A 20,090-nucleotide genomic window follows, 5' to 3' on the forward strand; every position below is an offset into this window, starting at 1 on the left:
TTTAATTAATAAAATTTTTGTAATTTCAAAATATTAAAATTTAAAAATCCGCTCAAAATAATTTTATTAATTATTTTTTTTTTAAAAAAAATTATACCAAACAACAATTAAGTAAGAGCTAATTTACTAAATACCTTATCAACTAGTCATACTTTCTAACTTAATTAATTAACGGCTATCAGCTAACCGTCATTTAGTAAACGAGCTAACCGTCATTTAGTAAACGAGTGAAAGTAAAATTTACTGTAGTAAAGAAGTATAACGGCAATCTTCATAAGTCGGCACACGTGTGAGGCAGATGGTCAAAAAGACGAAGCTCTGCCCATTTTACACGTTGGGCAATGCCGTCCAACTCCGCCATTCCGCTTCCCTTTTTCACGTAATCACCGGTGGGTCAACCAGACAAGCAGACATTAAACAACCACCCACACCACACGGGGTCACGTTCGTAATTTTGACCAAACCACCAGTGGCAAAACTGTCCTTCCATCTCAGCTGTCCGTTCCGTCTGAAAATCCGAAGCTTCTTCCTGCTCCTTGCTGGCAGCCTTGCGCTACGGTTTGAACGACTCGACTCGGTCATCCTGAATCGTATTAGTAAAACTAAAAAGCCTTTTGCCGCATTTTCCCTGAAATTGCTCTCTCACCCTTTCTAGTTTCGTCTTCAATTCGCATTAAACCTCTCCCATCAAACCCTGCTTACCAGCTGAAATTCAGATTTTGCGTTCTCAACTTCATCTTTCTTCTTCTTCGCCATTCGATTACTCTGGTATCATTCTCACCTCATCGCTTCAATTTAATTCATTCATTTGCTTTATCTCGTGCTTTTAGATTAGTTAATTTTTTTTTTTTTGGGATTTGTTGAGTTATTCATCTTGTGCTGTGGGAGATTCCCTTATAATAAGATTAATTTTGTTCTGTTTTCCTTAAATTATTGTTAGTCCTCTTGCTGTATGGGTGCTTTTTGTATTGAAATTCGGAGGATCTAAATTTTGGGATATTCGTATGCTGTTGGCTAGGGTAGGCAGCATGTTAGCTTTACTTGTATGGGCTGTTGAGCTTTTAGCAATGCCATTGGCGATGGATTTTCTTCGCGCGCATGTCAAGAGTTACAATTTCTTTCGTGCAATGTTAAAATAAAGTACAGTGAGTGCGTTGCGGTTATGATTGTTTTGTGTGCCACTGTGCCCTTTATAGTTTGGGACTGTTTTTTTTCCCTGTTCTTCCTTGACATAGTAGGAGATTTTCCCACTGTGCTCTCGGAGGTGGTTGGGACATTTGTTTGATTATTAGTGGTGCTATGGAACAAATTACTTTTTGTTTTTCTGCACTATAGTGTCTAAGACGTATACTGGTGTGGGGTTCTCATTCCATTATCAAACTTCATATATTCTTTTTTATTTTCACATGAATGAGATCTGATTGGGTTTTAGATCCTTTCTGGATTCTATATTTCTCGTAAGATGTAGACAGTCTTGCAGGGAATATTACAAAATGGTGTTATTCATAGTTTGTTTCTGGCCTAATGCAACACCACTTTGTCCGACTGTCATGGTATTTATTGTGATATTCATTCAACATTTTGGCATTGACAGCACCATTCTTTCTGGGATCGCAAGTTATCTCAGTGCCAACAATAATGCGTGCACCATCTCTTCTTGCACAATGCTTGCCTGGATTGATATCTGCAGACAGGGGGTGTCACGCGTCAGTAATATCTGACAGAGATGGTCATCTTCCTTTCCCAGCTGTAGAGATTGTTCCTTCAAAAGTGAGTTCCTAATTGTATGTTTCAAACAGTATAAACAGTGCTTATCTCAAATTTCTTGATATCTCCCTGCAAGTTTGGTACATGAACTCCTAGGTATTGTTTCCTATCTATTTGTATAATTGAATATTTAATTTCTTTTCTGTGCAGACCGCGCATCCCTATACATATGCTGGTGAGAATGTAGATCTACAAGGAATCAATATAGTCAAGGTACTGGTAGTGCTAACTGGTTTTCATTATCCTTCCATACTGCTTTCAGTAATTTTTTGTTTTTAATTTCATTTATCATCTCAAGATACATAGTTGAGTAGCTGATAGCAGCTTATTATACTTCCTGAATTTTTATCTAGCTGCTGAAGAGGTGGCTCACATTATAGAAATCCTATAATTTTCTTTGGCTGATTTGGAGTTCCATCTCCTTGAATTTTATAGAGTATGTTCTTAGTCCATTTGCTATTACCTTTGGGCACAGTTTTAAGACAAAACCTGTTAAACAATTTGATCTTCACCATTCAAAGTTAAACAATATTGCCATTTGAGAATGAGATTTAGATTTATCTAGGAAAAGGGTAGGAAAATTTATATAGATACACTACGTCCTCAAAGTTCCTATTTTATTTCATGGGCTTGAAAGTTATGCAGATTATGCATTCTAAACTATCTTCTTTTTTAATATTATATTGAAGTGATTAAGAAACTGCAAACTTATCCATGCCTACTATTGTTCTATACTTTTATCTGTAGGGTAGAATAAGTGTTGCTGATATAATCGGCTTTACTGGCACAGAAATGATATCCTCAAAACCAGATGGTATGTACAGCACCTTGCATCTTCACTTTTGATGGCTTGGCATTAACTTGCTTCCCTGTGGCAGTGTGGCTAAAATTTTAAAACTATATCACTTTGTAGCCAGATTTTGTGTCATAGTATACATAGCTTCCAATTTTCACACATTGACTTCTTTATAATGCAGGATATCTGAAGTGTTGGGATGGTTCGCTTGATCTTGTTAATGTTCTCAAGCATGAGATTAGGGATGGACAGCTGAGTTTTAGGGGCAAAAGGGTGATTGAGGTACTTTCAATCCATAGCAATCATAATTGAAGATACCTGTATGCATCTGAATAAGAATATGAAGTATGAGTTTTAGTTTATATTTTTAACCAGTTGGTGTCCTAGTTAGTTTTATTGGATTAAGTACTCCCTGCATTCCAAATAGATTGTCTTGTTTTTATTCCCAAGGATTGATCAAATTTTATTTGGGCAATTTTTATCATGTAGTGCAAAATTTCAACATATAGGGATATAGTTATATACAATGAACCAATAAATTGTTAAATTATTTCACTAGATAGTTACTATAATCTAAGATTGAGCTAAGGTCACTCAACTAGGCTATAATGCACATGAGCCAAACCACACTAAAAGATTGAATCCAATCAATTAGCTAGTCTAACCCATAGCTTTATAAACCCATATGCTCTCTCTTGTTTTATCAATGTGGGACTCTTAACAATAGTCACCGATTCAGCATTAATCAGGAAATTTAGTACTCCGTAGTTAATAAATTAACTTAATGTGTGTGAACTATTAACTAGAGATTTTGAGTACAGTAATAATAGCATACCATGAGAGAACAAAAGCTTGAACTCCTTGAAGTATAGAGAAGCTATAAAGCAAATCCCCTAGTAAATGATAAAGCTTTTGCTTGTGTCATTGTGTCATCACTTTTGCCAGGACACCACTATTAAGGTTGTTGGAGAGCTGTTGCCACTTTTGCAAATTTAAGCTTTGGAATTGAAGCACTTGTTAATAACTAAAATGGGGAGAAAAGCTTAAGTGTGGGCAGTAGCTAAAAGACTTATATTTCTGTGTTCTCTGATTTCTGTCCCTACATTAGCTAGCTGATACATCTTTATATATACATGAGAGAAGACAAGCTTCCTCAAATTCTGCACTATTTTTATGCTGCCTAACTACACTTTTCTGCTGCCTAACTTTGCTGCTGCACTTTTCTGCTAACATTGCTGCTGGCCTGCTGCCCAAGTCTAATTTTGCTGCTGCACTTTTCTGCTAACTTTACTGCTGCCTATAACACTAATATACTACACAACACTACTGCACACTACTACTTTACTGACAGCACTAAGATTGAGATTTGAGAAGTTAGAGAGTGTTTGCCTCTGCCGACCCCCCTCCCTCCCTCCCTCTCTCACCCCCTTCCACCTTGAAAACATCCATCCTTGAGACAGAAACTGTTTCTAATGCTAGGGAATCTGATTACTTTTATGATGGCAGATAGTCCTTATTCTGTGTCAAGCAGAAAGAGAGATTGGATCATTGATTCATCGTTTCTGCATTAACAGTTCTTAGTGTAAGTGCTGAAATGGAATCAACTCTTGCCTCTCATTGGCAGTTCTCAAATAAGCTACTCGAGTAACCACCCAATTCAAAGTCTATCCAGTCCAGTTGTAGGGGAATTTCGTTAGGCTCTTCGTTTTTTTTGGAAATAAAGCAAACTTCATTTAACAATAGTCAGAACTTAATACATCAGAAAGAAAAAGGGGAGGCGAAACAAGCCATTCCCTACGATCAGCAGTGAATAAAGCTTCCCGAGCAACCTCATGGGCAGCCATATTCGCGGACCGTTTAACGAAAGCAAAGCTAATATGATTGAAATCATTAGCAATTACACGAATGTCTTCAAGAACTAAATCAAAATAAGAAACCTTTGACGCTTTGTTTAATCCTTGGATGACCAGCAACGAATCTGTCTCAATCTGCACATTGTCCATACTCTTTCCTTTCAACCATTTTAGAGCTTCTCGAATGCTGATAGCTTCTGCAAGCTTCGGATGATAGTCATTTTGGTAGCATGTTGCCACAGCAGCTACAAAAGAGCTTTCACTGTCCCTGATAATAAACCCCAAGCCAACCTTCATGTCCTGACTAGCAGTCGCTGCATCAGTATTCACTTTCACTGTCTCTTCGTTTTAGTTCAACATTTAGACAAAAATAGGCAAAAACCAAAATTCTCAAATATGTTTGGGTCAAAATTTGTGAAGAAAGGGTTTAAAATTTTTCAGAATTTTAATTTTAGAGTTGGCAAAAAAAAGGGGACAAACGCATTTTTGGTAAAAATTAATTTCTACTAAATCCAAAAATACATTGTATATTGAATTAATAGTGCAGTTTTTTTTTTTTTTTTTTTTTTTTTTTTGGGTGAAGAATGCATTTGGGTCAAAATTCTTTAGGCCAATGCATTTCTGAGAGAGATTTTGTAATTGCTTCAGGGTATATGGCTCATAGATAAATTTAATGACAAAATCTCCTATTGCTATTGTGTATTTGTGTTTTTATCCCCTATTAATATAAATGACACATTAATTCCCCCTGAAGCTAAACGCATTCTGGTAATGTGTCAGGCACACAAAAAAATGAAAATCAAATTATTAATGTAGTATATGGTGCATTTTTCGTGTTTAGTGGAAATTAATTTTTAACAAAATGCATTTCATTAATGCGTTTGTCCTTATTATTTATTTTCACCAACTGTGAAATTAAAAATCTAAAAAATTAAGAACCACATTTATTTAATGTGTTTCTTAAAAAATTGTGATCCAAACGCATTTGAGATGTGTCCCAGTTCTATAGAAAAATGAAATTCTGGACTGATCTAATTGTGCATGCTAGTCAATACACACTGTTGAAATTTTTCATTTGCTATTTAACTTGTGCAAACTTGTTGCAAGCTGGTAGCTTTGTCCCTCGTGTGCTCCTGCATTTCACTACTGATCATTGTATTGTTGTTTGCTCTACTTTGGTAGCAGAAAATCATCTCACTCTGTTATTTATTTGTTCTTCAGCTTAGCTGCGGCTATGGGCTTCCAGGAATATTTGCTTGTTTAAAGGTAATAATCACACTTTATACAATACTTACTATGTCTTTGTTTGCACAATCTATAATAACTATGATTTTGAAATGGAAGAATGACCATTTTGGTCCCTCAATTGTTTCCCAACTGTCAATGTAGTCCCTAGTTTTCAATTTCAACTAATTTGATCCTTGAATTGTTTAAAATTTCGTCAATTAAACCCTTCCAAGGGACCAAAATGGTGATTTTCCCACTTTTAAAATTTGTCAATTTTATCCTCGAAGGGTTTAATTGACGAAATTTTAAACAATTCAAGGACCAAATTAGTTGAAATTGAAAACTAGGGACTACATTGACAGTTGGGAAACAATTGAGGGACCAAAATGGTGATTTCCCCTTTTGAAATCTTTAGTGTTAAAAATTTTGTGAAATGGAAAGTGAAGCAGACATTATTAGCATTTCTATTGGTATGGTCTTCCCATGTTTTACCATCTCTAACCCTACAGGTAGATGTTCAATAACAATATGAAAGTCCTTCTGGTTTATAATGTTGAAAAGTTCCCAGGTCTATATGCTTTACGGTCTATTTGCGTTTCTTCTGCACTTGTTACTAATATTGATTATTACATTTTGATCAATGGGTTCTACATGCATGACATCAGAATGCAATAAATGTGTAAATTTAAATTATGTAGAAATAAAGCTCTAAACTCCCTGTGATAGTTGATCATTGGTTAGTGGTTACACTTTTGTTGTTCGAAGAATCATGAGTGCTGAAATGTGCTCTCTTAAAAGATAATCCAATAATTATCCAAACAACGATATTGAAAGAATACCCATCATGTGGCTAGAGCCCAACATCAGAATGCATTTTTATTTTATTTTATGGATTTTATTAAAACTTACAACAAATAAAGCATTGTTATTGGTTTCATAAAACAATTTCTTATAATTATGGTGTTACACTAATTTGCAGGGAGCTTCTACCGTGCATTTTCAGGACAGGAATGCAGAGGGTATAAGATGCACCACTATTCCAAATGTCTTGGTTAACCTTGAGGAGGCTCGGGAACGGCAGTGCCGTCAACCTGAGAGCCCTTTGACTCCTTCTAGGCAGACTCTTGCTCCAACAGTAAACTTCTATGCAGGGGAATGGGGGGAACTGCCAACGGTGTTGTCTGTTGTTAGGAATGATGCATCTGAGATACCTAGAGGGATGAGCCTCAGCTTCTCTGAGGAAGATTTAATGGATGGCTGTAGTAGCCAAGATGGGAGCATCTTAGTCCATGAATCATCCTCCAGGCGATCTAGGAAACTGTCTGGAAGCAGGGCATGGGAGAGAGCTAGTGATGCAGACCAAGGAGAAAGTGGATATGATGTTATTTTGATGACCGAGATTCCCTATTCAGTGGCCTCGCTGAAGAAGCTGTATTCACTGATAAAAAAGGTTAGTTAGTTTCTTTCTCCCTGCTTCATTAAGTAGCTTGTCTTCTGTTTGAACATACATGAAACTGAAAATTTTCATGCTGTGTCAAATTTGACAAAATAAGTTGATTGCTTTGTGTCAAATAAGCTGATTGTGGTATTTGTGGGCTGGTTCAGCATTTTGTGAACAATGAGCCCCAATTAAGTTTTCAGCATGAGTACTGGATGTGTTGTTACATAAAGTTGCAACCCATCCATCCTTCCACAGCACGTGCACATTGGTTGAATTCATATTTTGCATCATAATCTATAACTAAAATGATTTCTCCTCATTCTACTTATGTTCATTTCTATTCCCATTTTCCTGAATTACTAGTGCTTAAGGCCTCCTTATGGAGTAATGTACCTGGCAACAAAGAGAAACTATGTTGGCTTCAACAGTGCTGCACGACACCTCCGGAGTCTGGTGGATGAGGAAGGTGTTTTTGGTGCTCATTTGGTGACAGAGCTAACAGACAGAGAGATTTGGAAATTCTTTTTCAAATGAAAAGAAGATCTGATCTCAGCTTTGCCCCAAATTTAAGGTTCTATTCATTCAATAATTGTTTCGAGTAATATATAATATAATAGTAAATTCTTGTTATTAAGAAAAGATACTACTGGTTCAGTGCTTGTCTCCTGTAATTATGTTCTTTAAACTTCTTGTTTACGTTGAGATGTAAATTTTATAGGCTTGTGTAATATACTTTGTTTTAGCATTGATGGAGGAAAATTCTCTAAATTGGCACTTCTTGTCCATTTAGTTATAGCTAGCTACTCTAGTGAGTTTGTGCCCCATATTGCTCTTTCCTAATCCTTCTTTCATCTTCATCCTCCAACTTTTCTTATATTTTTTACTACATGTAACAGGGTCAATAGTATTAAAAAAAAAAAAAAACTTTTCTTATATTTTCTTGTATCTTACGGGGGATTAGCATCCTCTTAACCAACCCTATTCTATAACACAAAGGGTGTTTTGTTTGCTTCAAACATGAGAGTCGGAATTGTAATTAGAATTAAATATTTGATAATCGGAATGAATTTAAGTTAAATAAGTTTTTTTGTTTGTTAATAAATAATAATTATAATCAAAATAAATAATAATTAATTAAAAATCAGTATTATAGGTGATTAGGGTTTCCGCAATTATCCAACCATCTTTGAACACTAGCATCGGCAACAGACGACTATCAAACTGTCGCTGATCGCCTTCCTTGACGAAAGGCGACTAATTGGTCACCTTCCCCGGTAGAAGGCGACTAGTAGTCGCCACTACTTGGGAAGATGAACAGTTGTCGCCTTCAGGTCCCTTAATTGAGAAAGGTGATTGGCGATGGTCAAACAGGTCAATCTGTTAGTACTTGGAGATAGTCGGACCCTAGTGACCTATAATAACATACCACTAATTGACTTTTATATATTAATATTAATATAAACACTTTATAAAAAGTTTAGGAAACTAATTCACTTTAAAAATAACATTTAGACTTTTTTTTTTAATTTTATTTTTGCTTTTTAAAGAATCTACTATTCTACTGCGTTGAATCAAGTCACAGCAAGCTTTACCCTTTGCCGGCCTCCAGCGACGCTGTGATCGGTACCAGATTCCAATCAAACACTCACAGGTAGATGGACTCCGATGATGACAGGAGAGGAAGGCGAGTCCCCTTCAAGGACAGGACCGAATGGGCAGACGTAAGGCCTGTTCCGCAAGACGACGGCCCTAGCCCCGTTGTCCCGATAGCCTACACCGACGACTTCTCAGAAACCATGGACTACTTTCGCGCCGTCTACCTAGCCGACGAGCGTTCTCCCCGCGCTCTCCAACTCACCGCTGAAGCCATCCGTCTTAACCCTGGCAATTATACTGTAAGTTCAACTTCTCAAGCTTGTTGTACATCAAATTATTGACTCTGTCAGTTGAAGCCTTGAAGGACATATGAAGATTGTCGATTCCTTTATTGTTAATTCTACCTCCATACAGGCACACTCACATGCATCATCCGTATATTTAGAAATGCGCAGTTTATAAACTTTTTTTTTTAATTACAGATTTGGCAATTTAGGCGTGTGGTACTCGAGGCATTGAATGCTAATTTGCGCGAAGAATTGGAATTTGTTGATCATATCGCCAGAGGCAACCCGAAAAACTATCAAATATGGTATTACCTTTGCTTCACTTTCAATGTCTTTTAAGTGCAATTTAGTAGAGTAAAGTATAGATATTATTGTTTCGGCACCATCTTCAAACCCGAAATCTCACACACTTTGTAACATCGGTAGCCTTTGAAATTCAAGGTACAAGTACACTGCTTTTTTTCCTTCTCTGAAAATGTCTTAAGTTTCCATGCCCAGACTTCAAATCCTCACCAACACTGCACCCATTATTGAAAAAAGAAGGAGATAAACAAAGAACTTTACTCTCGTTAGTTACTTGTGATCTTCCTTTTTAGAAACCATTTGCTACTGCTTATAGAGTAAAATGGTTCTCAATACTTTCCATGGATTAATCTCTTTCACTCTTTGTATGTCTAGCCTTTCATCTTAAAAGTCTGATTTTGTATTAAACCTTTTCCCCTATTTTTTAAGCTGTTCATCACTATTTTTTGAACATTGATCTTTGTTGTTTGTAAAAGTAGATGGTGATTCCACCCTAAGCACTAGTTGGACACCAAAATTATAACAGTTGCAGAGTTGCAATATGCTCTCTTCTTAAATCTATTTTGGTTGTACACATTCTTCTTATTTTGGAAAAGATGGAAAGCTTTACATTTGAAACATGAAATTTTGGGACTTGAAATTAGGGTTAGATTTTGTCTTTGGAGAGTTTGGGCTTGGGCTAAACTTTTAAGCTTTGGGCTAGACTTTTAGGCTTTAATGCTTTATTGTTTTATCAAATGTAATTAAAAAAAAATTATTAAAGAACCTAGGCGGCGACTAGGCGCTTGGCACCCATCCACAGCCAGATGAGCGCCTATCGCCTTTTACAACCTTGTTGGTGTTTGCAAAGTTATTACTGTTTTTGCAAAAGAAGGTTCAAACAAATGTTTACTCATATTACTCTTTTGAAAATAACCTTATATTTTAGCTGGCAGGCTATCAGGATGATACTTTTAGCATCTTGGAATCCAGCTAAATGTTCTGAATTTTTGTTCCCTCTTCGTGATGTGCTTCATGAACCATATCCCCAGTATTCTTCAAAATGATGTTTTCCTTTTATCCTCTGCTGTATATCTATTTATAGTTCAATATAATGCTGAATGGTGCTTGGCCTTTTACTTCTCATGTCATGTCAAACTCAGCAGATATTTAATCTGTTTCTTGCAATAATTTTGTAGGCACCACAGAAGGTGGGTAGCTGAGAAACTGGGAACTGATGCTGTGAATAAGGAGCTTGAATTCACTAAGAAAATATTCTCTCAGGATGCAAAAAATTATCATGCATGGTCTCATAGGCAGGTTGATATGCTTTCCCTATTTTCATTGTTGTCATGGGTGACCCTTTAACCTATATGAATTTATTTTATCTTTCCATAGTTCTGTTACAACTTACAAGGAAAAATTTTTTGGGTAATTATTAATATGGGGGGTATACCTTTAATTTATTTAGGAAACTATGATACTGAAAAGTATTTTCAAATGCAGTGGGTTCTTCAGGCACTTGGCGGGTGGGAAGATGAACTTGCCTATTGTCATCAACTACTTGAAGATGATATTTACAACAATTCAGCTTGGAATCAGGTATTGATAGAAGTTCTTGATTTCTCTATGTTGCTTTGGTAACTAGGAGTGGTGATGCCACATGTTGCTTTGGTCTCTGTTAATGGGTGACTTAATAATGATCACATTATTTTATGTGACAGTTCCATTTTTGCTCCTATTTTCTTTCTTTATTTATCTGGTGAGTGGGTGGAGGGGATGGAGTTTATGATTTTAGCAAGAAGACTTCATGAGGGCATGATGACATTTAGGAGTGTCATTGTTCCATAATAGGGTGATGAGAGAATCAATAACATTACAAGATCTGTTTAATTGGAATCTAAAATGGGAGGCTAATATGACTAAAAGAAGGCTGTTTGGTTGGATGGTTAAGTTGATTGAAATCCTGAGACTTATTTGAGTTTGGAAGAATGAAGATTTGGATTAAGAAGCACAGGATCCTCTCTTATATGATATATTAATTACTTCTGACAGAAATGGTTCGAGATGATTAGATTCTTGAAAATAGATGTTTGCATATTCCAAATGAAACTCAAATCAAGCTCAGTGTTGATGGGCAGGACCACATTGGATGATTGATAGATTGATTCTGTTGAAACATCATGGAGCAAAATCAGGAATGCTTCAATAATGTTAAAATAATAATCTAGAGCAATGTGTATTCTAGAGTAATGTGCAGTCTTGAGCATTGTGCTATTCCTAGAGGAGTGTGATAGTCTTGAGCAGTGTGTAGCTCATGACTATATATATGTGTGTATATTAGTGTATGGAGTATGAAGTATGCAGTGAAGTAATAGATATAGAAATATAAGAATTATAACCATTTCTCCATCCTTGATTATTCATTTAGCTTCTTCCTAACTGGCGGGTGGTGTTATTCTCCACCCGCCAGACCTGTGTTTCTTCCAAATTCAACATGGTATCAGAGCCTCTTTCCTAGGCTGTTTTTCTTCTGGTTTTTCTTTTTCCAAATATTTTCCGGCAGTGGCGTAAAAACAGCGACTGTTTTCTGGTCATATCTTTCTCCTCCGATCTCCGATCAAGGTGCCGTTTTCTCCATTGGGTTCGTTTCGAGGAGACGTATCTAACAGTGTTTTTCCAGATCCTTCGCCGTCGCCGGTCAACTGCCGGTCAACGGCCAGTCAACGCCGGTCAAAGTCGCCGGTCAACAATCTGAAAATTCCGGTGACTGTTTTCCCACTGTTTTTAGTGTATGATGCTATCTTTTGCATCTTGAACTACCATATCTTTTACCTCTTTTCCTGCTAGTGTCAAGTATTTGTTCAGTTCACACTACATCTCCCTCCATCATAGCATCACATGATGTCCCAAACTGCAGTAATACTATGGGCAGTTTTCTGCAAAATTGCTGCAAATTTCTTGGCAACCATTGATGCCTATGGGTGAAATTTGAAGGTTTTTGGGTTTATTGCTGAACTTCTTTGGTTCTTCCCATGGTGTTTACTATTTTTGGTATAACCGTGCTATTTCTTTATCCCCGGTATGCCTTATCCCATGGATGTTAAGTTTCAGCACTACTATAAAGGCCTTTGATTATTTTCCATGTTTCAAGTAAGGGGGAGTGTGACTATCTACAATCAGTGTGCTATCTTCAACTCTGTGTTATTTTCCTTTGCTCTGTTTTTGGGTTTATCTTCATTTCTATAGGCTTTGCTTCATCCTTTGCTCCCGTTCACCTCCGCTGCTCTCGATGAAGATTGTTGTTGGCAAGTCATAGAGTGCTTATGTTGCTGTGAGGGTGTTCGTGTTAATCTTTACCCTTGGAGCCATCATTCCCAAGGATGTTCGTGACAAGCTTTGCCCTTGATGCATTTCCAAGGGTTGTGTATAGCATTGTCTCTCCGAAGCCATCCAGCGCTGTTATCCTCTAGCTGCTTGTAATCTTCATTTGTAATTTAGAGTGGAGTTTATGTTTGACTTCAAGCTTGGAACTTCTATTACCTTATAGAGGGATTAGTGCTTTGTTGAGCAGTGGTGGGTTCTTCTACCTGAGAGTCATATCTGAAATAGTTTCTTCTTAGTGCTTTGTCAAGCAGCTTTGAGCTCTGCCCGAGAGTCATATCTAAATAGTTTCTTCTTAATTTATTTTACATAATATTTCCTAACACCTTTTTTCCTGATTGATCTCTTGATCAGCTAATACTAACTCCAATTATTCAATTGACTTTTCATCACAGAGATACTTCGTTGTTACAAGATCACCTTTAATTGGAGGCCTGGCAGCAATGAGGGACTCAGAAGTGCAATATGCAGTTCAGGCCATTAAAACTACCCCCGATAATGAAAGTCCTTGGAGATACCTTCGGGGTCTTTACAATGGCGATGTACAATCGCTATTGAGGGATCCTCAGGTAACATCAGTTCTTTTGGAGATTTTGACTTCCAAAGCTAACCATGTATACGCCTTGAGCATGCTATTGGATCTTTGTTGCCATGGGTTTGAGCCAAGCCAAGAATTGAGAAGTGCAGTACACGAACTCTCTCCAGAGTCATGCTCATCAGATCCAATCCTGATAAAAGAGATTTGTTCAATCTTGGAAACAGTGGATCCAATGCGAATAAACTATTGGAATTGGCGCAAAAGCACTACTACAGCTCAATCAACTCAGTTTCATAATGAGGATCGGTTGGCGGGTATGAATTTATAAAAAAGGTACTCTAGTTGACTATGGTAGTCAATGCTCTATTGTTTCTGAAACTTATCTTGGCGATGAGCACAATTATCCTTCCCATGCTTCCCCCGACATTCTGAAGATGTTAAAGGACAAGAAGATGCTAAGATAGTGGCTATGTTCCTTAGTTTTGTCTACTTGTCAATTTGGATTACTGCCAACTCTAGTAGTATTCTTGTTCAATTTCTGCTTGTTGATTTTGACATTTCATCAATTGCTATATATGTATCAATGTAAACTATACTATCTGATCCTGAGCAATAATTCTGCAGTTCTTTACATTATTCAGCCTATAAATTCTCTTCTTTCTCATTCAAGCTCTAAGTACCTGGACAAGTTATATTATGCGTTGCAACTCGTATCAATTGTTGATCATGATATAGATGAATGTTAATCACATTTGAAAGGAATATTCATTAATCACTATAATGTTTTATTGATTATAAGCTAGATATTTGGTACTATATATAATATTTATCAGGTTTGAACTGAATGTCTATCAAGATTTATATATGTATTTCTTGAGCTTCAATATATGTTTGTGGTTAGTTGGAGTTACTCTGAGAATTTTTAAGTGCATTGAGGTGCTTTATACTCTGCTTTTATATGAATATATATAATATATTACAATCATCATCATTTAATATAAGAGTAGAAAACAATTAATAATCACTATAGTCCCAAATTCCAATACAATTAGTAATACAAACGCTTACAGAAAGGACTAAAATATCTACTTGGAATGACTCGTGATAAAATTTGATGATTGGATATCATGCTGATAAATGTTGATCAAATTGACAGCATATGGCTCCACCATGACCTAATATTGAATTGATGGTACATAGCAACTTTTTATTAATTTAATGTAGTAAGATGAGATGCGAGGATTAATCAAAGCAAAAAATAGGTTAGAACAAAAGTGTAAATTCGACCAACACAACTAAGAAGAAGGCCATCTAAGGTCTCAGAATGGATTGACGAGTGAGTGGAGGATAACTTTTTGTACCTGAATATGATTACAAATTCGATTCTGGTTAAGGCATCTCTCGCAACTCTTGGGTAGGGGCTTATGTAAACTGCAAATCCAATGTATAAAAAAAAATGGAGCATTCAAGGGTCCCGCAAGACTTAATTCAATGGTTCAAGGGTCACTTTGGAAGTCTTGTTCAAGCGGCAGAGTAGGGTCTGATTCTTCTACTGAAGACATGAGAGAACTTGAAATTCAAAAAATTAATTAATGAAGACTCCTTGTGCGCAGAATATAACAGTGGAAACTAAAGACTAATGGAAACCTAATACATAAAAAATAAAGCATCCAAGGTGGTGTGGAGTTAGTTTGGCATTGCATTATGGAAGGAAAAAGACTGGCCACGTGGGTTGTTGGAAGGTTGTTGTCTTCTACTGTGCACTGAACCAATCTCAATTATTAGCCCCCACTGCCATCGATCATCTTCTCTCTCTGTATATGTATGTATGTGCACATGCATTATAGGGAATTGCATATGATGATGATGATGATATATGTATGCATCATGCATGCAAGTTGCTATCCCTTCTTGTTGTCAAGACTAAAAAATAAATGTTTGGATTCCCATCTATTCGGAGTAGAAAACTTGTCTTGCTCTGTTACGTTGCCATATTGGCAACCGGTACGGTTTTTTTTTTTTTTTTTTTTTTTCACATGAAAAATTTTGAATTTATTATTGTTGGATATGTTTGCGAAGGAAGTATTGACAAACAATTCTCAATATTTATTTTTGTCCAAGAGACAAGTGTCAATTCAAGTCCTTTTTTCTTCTACTCAACCAGGTGATGATAGGTGTTAAGTCTTATTTCTATACTATGTCCTCAACCAGGTGATATGTACCAAGTCTTCTTCGCTATGCCTTCGTTAGCCAAGTAATTATTCGCTAGGCCAAGTCTTTTTCTTATACACGACCAAGTGACATGTAACAAATTCTCTTCCTATATCCTCAGCTAAGTGGCAAGATCGAGATGAGTTTTTTCTTCCCTTATTGTCGACTATTCCAAGTCAAGAAGCCTTTGCTACCTATACTCAACCACGCAAATTGTGTCAAGTTTTGGAAAGCCTTCCCCTCATGATTGGGTTTGACATGACAATTCACATAACGTAACATACCTCTAGAAACCATACTCATAAGTCATTCTTGAAATATTTCCTCAACCATGGACCTTAGATCTTTAACAGACATTACTTATATTTAATATAACATTTGTTATTGCTGAAAGATGACATTACTTATATTTAATATAACATTTGTAATTGTTGAATTATCTTTCTTAACATTATTTGGGCATTAGACATCAAACATTAGAAATAATATATATTAAATGACTTAAATTATATGTCCATTTCATTAATAGATCTAACAATCTTTTAGCTCATGAGCTAACGTACTGCTCGGCCTGTGACAAAAAAGTTAGAAAATAATTTTGCGCAACATATTCCTAAAAGAGTCTTGTATATATAATTGTGCAAAACTCATTCTTTTTCGAATGTGGGACAAAGACTATTTATAAGTTTTCTACCTTCATTTTTTAACTTAAATGTGTCTACTTTAATCTGAAAATCAATTTCTCATGCATTCATTATATTATTCATTTTGAGCGTACAATATATCAATTTCTCTGTCTCACTACGAAGAACTCGAATCCATTTTGACCCGACTCTTTGTGCGCAATAAGCAAATATCAAGCCTCTTTGTTCAGTTAACTTACAATGATTTACATTCTACTAGATACTCTGTCGGGCCGAAGCTTGTGGTAACAAATTGGGGATTCAACTTTTTGAAAAGAAAAATATAAAATAAAAGCCATAGACGCTTTGAAAATTGATCCAACATAATATAAACGCCAATGGTGTACTCGTGATTGTCTGTCAACCAGTTCACACTTGACACACAAATTAAGTTGTTTATAAATTTGGCAAAGGACACGATGATTGCAACTTCCTAGTAGCTCCAACCAAATGTTCATTGAGATCGATCCATATAACTTTTATTTTAGTCTAACCTTGTTCTTACTTCAACATTAAGTAAGTATATGTACCAAACTGCCCCCGAATAGAAACGTGATCACGCGGCAGGGCACATCCCATCATGACGCACAAAGTATATATAGGGCTAAACATGGAGGGAGACATGCGCATAGTATCATGATATATGCCACTATATAAAACATGCATGTATACCATGATGATGATATATATAGGAGGGTTTAAGTGAAAAAATCTTTTTCCGGGTAAAAGTGTAAACATATCAACACTTTCTATCTTAAAAAATCAATGGCTAATATCTTATTATTACTAAATTTGTAAGTTTATAATAAATGAACCATGTTTTTACAGTTTTCAATAATTAATCTCATATTTTATTTTTTTTTACTAAAACACTCAACCATTAATAAATTTTTATTATGAATGATTGAGATCTGTCATTACTTTTTACATCAAGACTCTGTTTTTATTTGATCATGCATCTAATATATATAATTAAGTTCAAATGTGGCGCTGCTCTTTCATGTGGTCATGCAAACTCATCTAAAATTGGATGGCTTAGATTTATGGTCTAAAATCACTGAAGATGAGAAAAATGCAGTGACATTTTGATAATTTTTTGGACCATGTATATTTCAGTGGTGCACTAAGTGCTGGTGTGTGGTGCACTTTTGTTTGAACTATGGTTTATCACAAAGTATTGGTCTGTGGTGCACTAATGGAAAAAATGCAGTGACGCTATGATAATTTTTTACACCAAGTTTATCTTTGTTGTGCATTAATTAAGTGCTGGTATATGGTGCATTTAGGAGTGATATATGGTGTACTTAATTAGTAGTAATTTGCATGTTTGTGGTGTACATATGTAAGTGCAACTATCAATCATATCTAAATGCTCCATCAAGCATATTCAAGTATACCATCAAGAATAACTAAATGCACTAGTCATATTTAAGACCCGTGCTGCACTTAGGAATATGTAGGCTGCAGTTAGGAGTGGTCTATGACGCACTTATGAGTGGTATATGGTGCACTTGATGATTGATCTGTGATGTACTTATAAGCGACCTGCGGTGCACTTAGGAGTTAATGTATCACCAAACATTTGTAAATGCACCATATCACTATATATATATATATATATATATATATATATATATATATATATATATATATATAAACACACAAGGGTACCCACTTGAATAAAAATTCTGGCATATATATTAATGGGGAATCCTTTATAAGCTGTCTCCCCAATCAGAAAACATCACCTTTTTGAGTCCGAGTGATACACGAGGGAGTGGAGAGGGAAAAAAAGAACCAAAGAAATGGAAAGCTTGTCCATAGATGATACAGAATCAAGATCCCCAGAATGCCATGGAAGAAGCTTTTTCAGAGACCCATCAAAGCTTAAAGAGGAAAGAGTGGAGGAGGAGATTATTATTCCAGACAGCCCTGCAAAGAATATGCTCCAGAACCAGGATAACAACAAGAATTTGACAAAGAAGAGGCAGGTGTTTCTTGAAGGGTATGTGGAGAACTCAGATGATGATGAACTTGGGAGGACAAAGAGCCTTACAGATGATGATCTGGAGGAGCTAAAGGGGTGTTTGGATCTGGGATTTGGGTTTAACTATGAGGAAATCCCTGAGCTCTGTAACACCTTGCCTGCTCTTGAGCTTTGCTATTCCATGAGCCAAAAGTACCTTCTGGATGACCAACACAAAACCCCACCAGATTCTTCTGTTTCTGCAGATTCACCCTCCTCTGCCTCTAGCCCCATAGCCAATTGGAAGATCTCCAGTCCTGGTAAGTTTTAGAAACTCCTTTTGTTTTTGTTTTTTTAGACACAGAAAAACTCATAGTCAGTACTATTTTGGTGAGTAAATCTCAACTCTAATCAGATAGATAGACTTAGATTGCCTATAGCTTAAACCAAAAATACCAGTAGACTATCTTATCAAAGAGTAAAATTTGAAATTTTGTGATTACCAAGTCAGCAGAGTGACCAGGTCAACTAGGTTCTCCCTGTTTTGGAAACTCTTGATTTCACTACTTCTTGAATGATGATTCAACCAAAAACAGAAAATGGGTTCATTCCTTTTCTTGTTTCTACCGAACACCTTTTCGGCTTTTGCTACCTAAATTAATCTCAAAGATCACTTTTTTAAGGATGTTTTGCTAGTTGTTCTGACACATTATTATGAATGCAGGTGATGATCCCGAGGACGTGAAAGCAAGGCTGAAATACTGGGCACAGGCAGTAGTGTGCACCGTCAGATTATGCAGTCTGACGAAGAAAGATGAATGATAGAGGGTGGAGATTGAGACCAGCTGCCATTTCTCTTCGTTTCAGGCAACTGACCTTCAAACACCATTATTCTGGGTAAGCTCCTGCTTGTTGATGGCGAATGGAAGTTGGTATATCTGGAGATGGATACTGAGAAATCTGTCAGTGATAGTTAGCTAACTCCTCCAAGAAGTTGGGAGACACAAGAACAAGATGCCTAGAGGAAGGAGACTTTTCCAGGCTGATTAAACTCATACCAAAATTGAGTCTTTTGACACATTTAGATATTTAAATTAGGCCATGCCAAACCCTCCCAATAATGTAGTGTATATCTTTTTTGCAATAAATGACACAAATTTACTTAATTGCTAGCTTCTTCAGTTTTGGCTGATCAGTTTTAGCTTATAAATTCTAATCAAGAAGGTCAATAGATTGTAAGTACTGAAAGTCGAACTGATAATTTTGTGGTTATCAAACAGTATGATCAATTTGACTGAGGCGTTAGCTTCTTCTTCATCCTTGTTCATGTCATTCTTGGGCATTGATTTTGAAAGGAAAATGATAAAGTCCAATCTTATATTGTGATTAGACAAGATTGGCTATTTGGTTACATTAAATTTTTAAGGGTTAACGGATTAACTTAACCTCGTTTAGTCACATCGGAGTTGAGTTTAAAATGAGTACATGTTGGGTTGTGTTGAAAAATGCTGTATACCCAAAATGATATAGCTTGTGAAAAATATCATATTAGTGCTTTCATTGTTTCATGACTTCTACCATGGCCCACCTACAATGAGAAAAAGGTCGAGGAAGAAGGCAACGTGTTTAAAAGGACGATGTTGCTTACATTTATTTAATGCAAATTCTACTTTTTTGTACCTAAAAAAAATATTGATTAGTTGTTATCGATATTTGTCAGTCAATTCACTAAAAGTTGATAAAAGTTGATAACGACTAATTATTTTATCATTTAAGGTGAGATTTACAACTAAACGAGTAGAAAATTCGTGTTTTCTTTCTTAGAAGTTGTTGCCCTCATCTTATCATATCGAATCAAGTGGGGTCGTGTAAAAGGACTAGTAATTTTTTCACATAAATCAAACACGAGAGATTAAAATATAATGTTCAAACTTTTAATCCATTGGTCAAGTGCTTTTTACCACAAAGTTTTTCAACATGGCAAAGTCTCAAAATTTAATATTGTTCAATTCTTTTTACGAACATTGAAAATTTTGGAATAAGTTGAACTTCTTGTACG

At 36.0% G+C, this 20,090-nt stretch overlaps 3 protein-coding genes across 3 annotated transcripts; all 3 read left to right on the plus strand.

Moving 5' to 3' along the window:
• Window positions 1-476: 476 nt before the first annotated feature.
• LOC116020951 lies at window positions 477-7,906 on the plus strand. The gene is made up of 8 exons (XM_031261528.1): window positions 477-768; window positions 1,595-1,770; window positions 1,918-1,980; window positions 2,515-2,581; window positions 2,745-2,845; window positions 5,638-5,682; window positions 6,623-7,093; window positions 7,448-7,906. The coding sequence occupies exons 2-8, from the start codon at window positions 1,639-1,641 to the stop codon at window positions 7,616-7,618; spliced, it is 1,050 nt and encodes a 349-aa protein (XP_031117388.1). The 5' UTR covers window positions 477-768; window positions 1,595-1,638; the 3' UTR covers window positions 7,619-7,906.
• Window positions 7,907-8,640: 734 nt separating this feature from the next.
• On the plus strand, window positions 8,641-13,814 carry LOC116020958 (protein farnesyltransferase/geranylgeranyltransferase type-1 subunit alpha). Its single transcript, XM_031261540.1, has 5 exons — window positions 8,641-8,979; window positions 9,163-9,272; window positions 10,449-10,569; window positions 10,756-10,851; window positions 13,029-13,814. Exons 1-5 carry the CDS (start codon window positions 8,740-8,742, stop codon window positions 13,497-13,499), a joined length of 1,038 nt encoding a protein of 345 aa, XP_031117400.1. The 5' UTR covers window positions 8,641-8,739; the 3' UTR covers window positions 13,500-13,814.
• Window positions 13,815-17,753: 3,939 nt separating this feature from the next.
• LOC116019036 lies at window positions 17,754-19,203 on the plus strand. The gene is made up of 2 exons (XM_031259105.1): window positions 17,754-18,351; window positions 18,756-19,203. The coding sequence occupies exons 1-2, from the start codon at window positions 17,871-17,873 to the stop codon at window positions 18,851-18,853; spliced, it is 579 nt and encodes a 192-aa protein (XP_031114965.1). The 5' UTR covers window positions 17,754-17,870; the 3' UTR covers window positions 18,854-19,203.
• The last annotated feature ends 887 nt before the right edge of the window (window positions 19,204-20,090 follow it).

This window comes from Ipomoea triloba, chromosome 1 (assembly GCF_003576645.1).
Source record: "Ipomoea triloba cultivar NCNSP0323 chromosome 1, ASM357664v1".
Lineage (NCBI taxonomy): Eukaryota > Viridiplantae > Streptophyta > Magnoliopsida > Solanales > Convolvulaceae > Ipomoea > Ipomoea triloba.

Coding starts and splice junctions, on each gene's coding strand:
- LOC116020951 (XM_031261528.1), top strand. CDS start 1,639: ATGCGTGCACCATCTCTTCTTGCACAATGCTTGCCTGGATTGATATCT. Junction 1,981..2,514: donor AAGGAATCAATATAGTCAAG/GTACTGGTAGTG, acceptor TTTTATCTGTAG/GGTAGAATAAGTGTTGCTGA. Junction 2,582..2,744: donor GATATCCTCAAAACCAGATG/GTATGTACAGCA, acceptor TTTATAATGCAG/GATATCTGAAGTGTTGGGAT.
- LOC116020958 (XM_031261540.1), top strand. CDS start 8,740: ATGGACTCCGATGATGACAGGAGAGGAAGGCGAGTCCCCTTCAAGGAC. Junction 8,980..9,162: donor TTAACCCTGGCAATTATACT/GTAAGTTCAACT, acceptor TTTTAATTACAG/ATTTGGCAATTTAGGCGTGT. Junction 10,852..13,028: donor ACAATTCAGCTTGGAATCAG/GTATTGATAGAA, acceptor TTTTCATCACAG/AGATACTTCGTTGTTACAAG.
- LOC116019036 (XM_031259105.1), top strand. CDS start 17,871: ATGGAAAGCTTGTCCATAGATGATACAGAATCAAGATCCCCAGAATGC. Junction 18,352..18,755: donor TTGGAAGATCTCCAGTCCTG/GTAAGTTTTAGA, acceptor TTATGAATGCAG/GTGATGATCCCGAGGACGTG.